An 8,870-nucleotide genomic window follows, 5' to 3' on the forward strand; every position below is an offset into this window, starting at 1 on the left:
GCTACATTTTTCTGTGGTGGTAGAGAAGGCCACATAAGGAAAGTATGTTTAAGCTGATTCTAAGGATGAGTAGGAGGTACCTAGATAAAAACGAGTGGAAGAGCTACCCAGACAGAATATTATGGGCAAAGCTCTGACTTAAGAGAATACAGGACTCTGGAATAAGAAACTGAAAAAAAGGTTAGTATGTCTAGAGTGTGGAGAGCCTATAAAAGGCTGCCAGAGAGAGCACAAATCATGGAAGAGCTTTATGACTTTATGGCTTGTCTGGCTGTGAGAGTTATTTGTCTAAACCAGCACATTCGATAGTGAAAGAAGATGTTTTTAATATTTATACAAGGATAAAAGGCCTAAATTGACAGTGTTTTTAGCAAACCAAGATGGATGGTTACCCTACTTATAGTTCATGTTGAAGATTTTAAAAATTGTCCTGAAGCGCAATAGGACAGAGCTCTAGTAGGGCAGTGGTTAAGAACTACAGCTACTAACCAAAAGGTCGGCAGTTCAAATTCACCAGCCTCTCCTTGGAAACCCTATGGGGCAGTTCTACTCTGTCCTTTAGGGTCACTATGAGTCAAAATCGACTCAATGGCAGTGGATTTGTTTTTGTTTTGTGTTTGTTTTTTAGTTTTTAAGGGCAATAGGCAGGGAACCGATAGCAAATTTGCTTTTTTAAATGGCCACTGCTGCATGGTGGAAGAAGATTGGAAGGAGTCAAGGATGTATGCCGATGCACCAGTTAGGAGGCTGTTTATCGTTGATTTTGAGTAGTAACAACAGGGAAGAGACACGGATATATTCCAGAGATATTTAGGTAGTTGAATAAGTTAAGACTTCACGATGGATTAGATAAAGTTGCATGGGTTTGTAAGAGTGAAGAACATGTCAAAAATGACATCTAGGTGTCTGATTTGAGGAAATAAACAAATGGTAGTGCTGTTGATTGAAATTAGGAACACTTGAAGAGGAGCAGACTTGAGGACGGGGAAATTAAAGAGTTCAGTTTCGGACATACTAAGCTTAAGATGCCTCGTAAATTATTTAGGCGGATTCGTGTATGATTTTTAAAAATTCTTTACATGGCTGTATTTTTCAAGTTTATTATAAGTGTTCTATAATACAGAAAAATCATAAATCCAGTAGCCATTTATAAAAATTGAAGTTTTATTTTTCCTTAAATTGATCAATGAGAGATGGTATTTTTACAGAATAATTTGTATGAAAAGTTACTTACGTGTCAAGTAATCATCTTCTGAGTTGTAAAACTTAAAAAAGTAACAGCTTTTGTTTAAAATTGTGAACACATTTTGTATGCAAAGGTAAAGTCCATGAGAAATTTTATAGCCTCATTTGTTTTTAATAAAGTTTGTTTGATACTTTCCCATAATAACCACTAATTGACAAGTATTTTAATACTAGCACTGCAACATTTTTATTCTGCTATTTGTCCCATATGTTGATTGACCTTCTCTCCTTTGTTGTTGTTGTCATTATTAAAACAAAATCTTTCAGAAGTGGAGCCATTGAGACTTTATAGACCTGATAAGCATAAATTGGTGTAAGCAGTCATTTCCAGGGAATCCAAATTCGTTTGAGGTGTCTAAGCAGTGTGTTGTTACAGCTTTCTTTGAGATCATTCAAATATTAACTTCACTAAAGTAGGAGGGACATTTGTAAATTAATTGCAAATTAAAAGAATAAAAAAACAGAAATTAGAATTCCTAGTTTCTGATTTTTTCTACACTATAGAAATATGCAAATTATGTAAGCATGATAATTTGGTAACTGAGTTATATTTATTTAATTTCTCTTCAGTTAGTATTATCTACTTATTATTAGCTTATTGAAAGCTTAATTATGCTATTCAGCAAATGACATTAGTGCATCCCACATTTCTATTTTTCATCCTGCAGTATCTTTTCAGTATAATATTAAGATGCAATGTGATATAGAGCACATAAGAACTATCATGCATGTTAATGAATAAAATGGTTTTCTTATATAGGTTCAAGCCAAATGTTACCAGCTTCTCCTCTCAGTCTTCCAGCATTCCAATCGTGCCCTTTCAACTCCATATATCCATTCATTAGCTCCAATAGTGGTTGAAAAGCTAAAAGCTGTTGAAAGAAACAGACCAACCAGTAACACTGAACTTGTAGCTGTTCAGGAAGGAATCAAAGTACTTGAAACATTGGTTGCTCTTGGTGAAGAACAGAACAGTAAGTATTTCCTTAAAAAAGCCAATAGTCTAAAATGAAGATCTGTATTATACAAATCTTGTTTGATGTTAGACACAGGCTTTGCAACAGTAAGTTGACTAAGGAGTGTTTACTGTCTGAAAGCTTAGTGTTTTTGTGTGTGTTAGTAACATAGTGTTCTGAGTTGATTTATATTTTTATAAGCAGGAAGTTAAAATTAGTTACTAATGACTTTCAGTACACTGATTTTTTTATTTTCTATGAATGCACTGTTTAAGAACTAGCAAAAATATCAATCTCTAATAGATTTATTTAAAAACATTCTGGTCTTAGTAGAGGTGTAACGCTTTATAACAAATATAACTAGATTAATATTAATAACAAAATCATTATTAAAAATACCTCAAATTTTGAAATTTTTAATTATTATTTTTCATTTAATGAAAAACTAGCTACCACATTTAACTAGAGACTTATACAGCTTAATGCCTACTTCTCTTTGTTATCTACTTCAGTCTTGATTTCATCACAATCTAATATTTGTGTTTAAAATGTAATTTTTAATTACTGCAAAGAGACTGTTCTTTTTAAACTAGTAACTTATGATTAAGCTATTTTCAGTGATTCGAGATCATAAAAATTCTGAGATGAACATCCTAGTACAGAAATCTTTACACACATTTTTTATCATTTCCATCAGATAAATTCCTAAAAGTGAAATTACTAGGTCGAAGGAAATGCATATTTTAAAAGCTTTTAACGTATATTGCCAGATCGCTCTTCAGGTAAAACTTATATCGGTTTTTTCCCTATCAAAATTTTTTTTCTCTTCTCTTGCAAAAATTTGCAGGAACTATGAAAGGAGACAGAGATTTTAAAGTTATTGCAATAACTCTCCTAAAAAAAAAAAAAAAAAACCACTGCCGTCAAGTCGATTCCGACTCATAGCAACCCCATAGGGCAGAGTAGAACTGCCCCATAGAGTTTCCAAGGAATGCCTGCCTGGCAGATTCGAACTGCTGACCTTTCAGTTAGCAGCCATAGCACTTAACCACTATGCCACCAGGGTTTCCATAACTCTCCAAAAAAAAAAAAAAAACCCAGTGCTGTCATAGTAATAATCCTGAATTGTGATAGTAAAAGAAAAGAATGCAGAAGTGACTGTAAAAAAAAAAATTAATCTGACTTAATGAATACCTGGTTATAGGGAGCAAGAAAAAAAGAAGAGCCAATGGTTGCTGTGTTGCCTGGAGGAAGCGCGGAACCAGTGCCAGCACTGGGAAAGTGGGGAAGAAGAGCTGCTGTGAAGCAGTTGTTCAGTTGAAATTTGATGTTAATAGATTATCTGCTAAAAATTTTATGACTGACATCATGGTCTATCTTTGGGAACTCAACATAATTTTATCTGTATTATTTTACTCAGTTGGTTATAAACTATATAAAAATAAGGGCCAAATCTTACTCATTTTACAGTCTCAGCACTAAATTTACTGCTTTTTGCGTTGTCAGCGTCTCATACACATTTGAGTTGTGTCGACCCTTGGGATCAGTTCCTGAACAGGTGCCCTGATTTAGAATTAAACTTAGTATGAGGACAAGTAGGGAAGCAAGTCATGTACCTTTTTTTTTTTTTAATAATTCTGTATTGTTTTTATTTTTTACCAGTAAGAATATATTTATATATTATTTATGAAATTAAATAGTTTAATAATTTTTTTTTAATAATTAGGCTTTAGCAATGTCCATGAAATGACCTTATTCCAAGTAAGAGTTAATTAATTTCAAGCATAAAATAACCAAAAGAACTGTAATTTTAACTCGTTACCAGACCAATCTGTAATATTAAGTATTAATGAGCTATATCTTAACCACTACACCACCAGGGTTTCCTGGTGGTATTAGTAAATTGGTGACATTAGTAAATCTTATATCCCACATTCTGTTTCAGATGCTCCTGCCCCCTTACAGCCTGGGCTTTAATTCTATCTGTTGTCATTTAATTTACAAAAATTAGTGTAAATTAAAGGTAGGAAATCAAGCCAAATCCATTGCCATCGAATCAGTTCCGATTCATAGCGACCATATAGGGCAGAGTAGAACTGCCCCGTAGGGTTTCCAGGGAGCACCTGCAGGATTTGAACTGCGAACCTTTTGGTTAGCAGCTGTAACACTTAACCACTACACCATCAGGGTTTCCAATTAAAAGTAGAGAAAGCATTATTCTCAACATTGATTATAAAAGAACATAGGTTTTTGGGTTTTTTTTTTTTTTAGAAAAATCAGCTTTAATGCTGTTTATATTTCAGGATGAATTTGTTAATGTGGGCATGAACAAAGAGACTAGCAAAAGGAGATTAAGCTTCTAAATAAATCATTTTTAGGGCTTGAAATTTATGTCAGCCAGACATGGTTTTTGTTTGTTTAGCTTTCAATTTTATATATTCCTTTATTTTTGAGGGATTTTTCCTCACTAACTGTGGAGTTTTTGGAATGATGAAATGAGACAACTATTGTATTGCTTTTCTATCGAAAAAGAAGGGAATATCTAGTTCTAGTTAAATAATGATAAATAGATGCTCACCAGGTTTCTATTCATACTTCAGCCTCCCTGTTCTGGAATGCCCTTTAAAATTAGATAATCTTTCTCTCAAAATACATTCTGCCAGTTGACAGTTTTAATGTTTTATTCCTTTTTAACCTTTTGACCAGTATTTTTTTAATAAAACAAATTAACGTAAATGTAAAATACACAATACTAACAAACCTTGTCTCCAGCCCTAATAGCCTCTCCTTTTGGTAAATGTTTAATATTAATTATGAATTATCATTGAGATCTCAGATTGTGCATGTTTACTTACATTTTTTTATAATTCAAACTACCATTGTAGTTGCCTAGCTTTAAAATTAAATTTGTGATATTCAGGTTCTTCATACATTATTTTTGCATTTACAGGAGTACAGTTACTTGCTCTTTTAGTTCCAACGTTGATCTCGTACCTGCTGGATGAAGTTTCTTTTGCCTCAGCAAGTACAACCTCCAAAGATCTTCATGAGTTTGCACTCCAGAATTTAATGCATATTGGACCTCTGTATCCACATGCTTTCAAGACAGTAATGGGGGCGGCTCCTGAGTTGAAAGTGCGTCTGGAAACTGCCGTGCGAGCGAGCCAAGCTAGCAAGGCTAAAGCAGCTGCCCGGCAGCCAGCCCCGGCCACATACTCTGCTCCAACAATTAAGCTAAAAACAAGTTTTTTTTAATTTTCTCTTCCATTCATTTTTATTTACATTGTTAGCTAGCACTTAGTGATAGCCACTGTATCATTCCATGCTTTAAGTCCATTTTAATATAGTGCTTCCAAGTGTGCTAAGCGAAATAATGCTCACACCACTTACTGATTTTGAGGAGTAATTATTTTTATCATGTGGTAAATTTGTTTTCATTTTTCTCCTAGTAACATTTCTCTTTTATTAATTAATTTATTTTTTAGACACTGAGCCATAGTTTCTAAATTTAAATGCTGAAAACATAATTGTATCATGTAGTTGGATAAGTCTGTCGATATTGTCAGGAAAACATAGGTCAGAATTCAGCATCTGTCAGGAAGAAAATTGAATGGAAAAATAAGCAGAATTTAAATTTTAAGTTACCAAAATAATGAAAAGCATCTGTTTTGTGGTGTATGTAATATGAAAGAAGTCACAGCATTTACTTAGCATTTCCCAGATTGTCCCTACCTTTCTGATAGATCTTTTTACTTTCATATTAAATTAATAAATTATTCTTGTGTATATTTTAGTTGTTAATTGAATTAAAACTCTCATTTAAAAGTCCATTAAAACGTTTCAACTGTGGTATAATAGTTCTGCTTTTTTTAATGGCTAAAATTTGGCTTCAGTTATGTTTTGTAATTATAGAGCTTCAAGTTCTAGCTATGATGGTTAGTTTTGTTCATCACATATTTATTGAGAGCCTACTGTGTGTCCTATAGGGTCGCTATGAGTCGGAATCGACTCAGCGGCATTGGATTTGGGTTTACTGTGTGTAAGGCATCAAACTAGTTGCCGCAGGGCATACAAAAATGAATTAGAGATAGTTCTGCCAGTTTCTTATGCAGTGAGAATTTTACCATGTTAAGTAGACAATTGAGGAAATGAATGTTTCCCACTTGGCCTAGCAAATTTTAAACACCAAGTTTTGCCAAACCATGTTACATAGACTATATTCTCAAAAGCACGTCACCTTTCTGACCACTCCCAAGTGTATAATTATTTAGCCGTCTAGTTTATTATTCTCTTTCATACCTTTGCCAATAGGCAGCTCACCTTGCCTTTCTTCATTAATCACTCCTTCAGCTACCTCAATTAGGTGCTTTCTCTCCCTATTTTCTCGCTGACTTTTATTCCTACAGGTTTTTTTTTTTCAGACTTTTCCAAAGTTATTCTTGTTTGTTTAACAGCTTCATTGAGGTATAATTCATGTACCATACAATTCACCCATTTAAAGTGTACAATTCAGTGGTTTTTATTATATTCACAAAGTTGTGCAACAATTACCACAATCAAATATTTTAGAATATTTTCATCATACTAAAAAGGAACTCTGTGCCTTCAGCTATCACCTCACAATCATGCCATTTCCCCAGCCCTAGGCTACCACTAATCTAATTTCTGTGTCTATAGATTCTCCTATTTTGGACATTTCATATGAATTGAGTCATATAATATGTGGTCTTTTATGACTGGCTTCTTACACCTAATTGTTTCAAGATTCAGTAGGGTTATAGCATGTATCAGTACCTCATTCCTTTTATGTCTGAATAATATTCCATTGTATGGATATACCACATTTTATTTATCCATTCATTGGTGGATGGACTTTGGTTTTCTACCTTTTGGCTATTAAGAATAGTGTTACTGTGAACATTCATCTACAAGTTTTCGTGTAGATGTATGTTTTCATTTCTCTTGGATATATATTCAGGAGTGAAATTGCTGGGTCAAATGGTAACTCTATGTTTAACTTTTTAAGGAACTGCCATGCTATTTCAATCTTGTTTTTTGCCCACATGAATGTACTATGTAAGCCCTTTTCATTCATCTATTTATAGATTGTGTTTATTTCTGCCTTGGCTATTTTCTCCTGTTTTGGGGACCTCCCAGACTTTTCCCATCATTTCCCACTTCAGGATGCTGCAACATGCATTAACAATAATTCTCTCTTTCCTTCCTCCCTCGCTCCCTCCTTCTCGCTTTCTTTCAGTGCATCTTTATAAGTTCTCGAAACCCTGGTGGCGTAGTGGTTAAGTGCTACGGCTGCTAACCAAAGGGTCAGCAGTTAGAGTCTGTCAGGCGCTCCTTAGAAACTCTATGGGGCAGTTCTACTCTGTCCTATAGGGTCGCTATGAGTCGAAATCAACTCGACGGCACTAGGTTTGGTTTTTGGTTTTTAAGCCCATTTGACCCACTGACAACTTCAGCTTCCAGTTTTTATGATCATATCTATCAAAGGAAGGTCTGTTTGAAGAATTATACTTATTAATTTGTTTTACTGCCCAACCCATGAGGTTTGTCTTATCCTAAATCATATTTATTTCATCATGAATGTCCAGCGTGATGAAGCTCAGCAGAGAAGTATCAGTAGAGCCAGTAGATTTCTTTCTGAAGCTTAATCTACTAAGTTTTAATAGTTAAGAAGTAAAGTATCTTCTATTTGCTTTCTAAGTTCTTGTTAATATTATAATCTGAATCCTTAATTAGAACTAAATTCTAAAACCAGGTGTCCCTGTTGTAAATCAGTTTCTGCCCTCAACTAGGGATAGCATTTTGGGCAACCTAACCCTTTTGGGGCTTCAGTTTCCTCATCTATAACATGAGAGCAAAATTTATTAGTCCCTCTATGACCTTTTGTACATCTAAAAAATTACATATGTCTCTATATATCCTGCATTTTTTTATCAACAGAGTAAATCTTTAGCAGATTCTTGAGCCTTACGAGTAGTTTTTACATGTTTGTAAAATTACTATCGTAGTGTATGTCTTAGGCTGGGTCCTCTAGAGGACCAAAAGCAGTGAAGCATATAGTATATAAATATATAGAGAGAGATTTATTTAAAGGAAATGGCTCACACAGTTGTGGAGGCTAGCAAGTCCCAAATCCGTGCGTCAGGCATCAGGTGGGAGGCTTCTTCTGATTCGGGCGGTTGCAGGGACTGACAAACCCAAAATTGACAGGTCAGGTGGAAGGCTGCTGGCTCATGTCCCAAGAACCACAGGTCAGAGGATGATGAGTCAGGTGCAGAAACTAGAGAGAATGAGCTTTGCCAGAACATCCATGTATATTGGATACAGGCCATACCCCCCAGGAGACTCCCCTTTCAACGGATTGGCTGTTCACGTCAGATCACAAAATGGAGGGTGATTACATACTATCGGTCAAACCACTGAGAATCATGGCCTAGAAAGTTGACACATAATTATCACAATATAACAGTATAAAACATAAGCATGTAATCCAGATGCAGGAGTTAGAATATTGCAGTTTATTACTATGGATAAGAGCTGCCATTTCACAACTGTTGTGTGCCAGGCACTGTAATAAACACTTTTTATTCATATTCCTTTTCATTAAAACAACACGGAATGGTGGATATAATTAGCCTAATTTTACTTAAT

At 34.6% G+C, this 8,870-nt stretch overlaps 1 protein-coding gene across 2 annotated transcripts in view; it reads left to right on the plus strand.

Annotated features, from left to right (window-relative positions):
• The window catches only part of HEATR5B (HEAT repeat containing 5B), a 125,566-nt gene extending 118,960 nt beyond the window's left edge, over positions 1 to 6,606 (plus strand). For both annotated transcript variants that reach the window (XM_010595867.3, XM_003416075.4), the window contains exons 35-36: positions 2,006 to 2,219; positions 5,152 to 6,606. In XM_010595867.3, coding sequence (XP_010594169.1) covers positions 2,006 to 2,219; positions 5,152 to 5,456 — 519 coding nt within the window. In that variant the 3' untranslated portion in view covers positions 5,457 to 6,606. The remainder of the gene's footprint in view (positions 1 to 2,005; positions 2,220 to 5,151) is intronic.
• Positions 6,607 to 8,870: the final 2,264 nt, after the last annotated feature.

This window comes from Loxodonta africana, chromosome 26 (genome assembly GCF_030014295.1).
Source record: "Loxodonta africana isolate mLoxAfr1 chromosome 26, mLoxAfr1.hap2, whole genome shotgun sequence".
In the NCBI taxonomy this organism is placed as follows: Eukaryota; Metazoa; Chordata; class Mammalia; order Proboscidea; family Elephantidae; genus Loxodonta; species Loxodonta africana.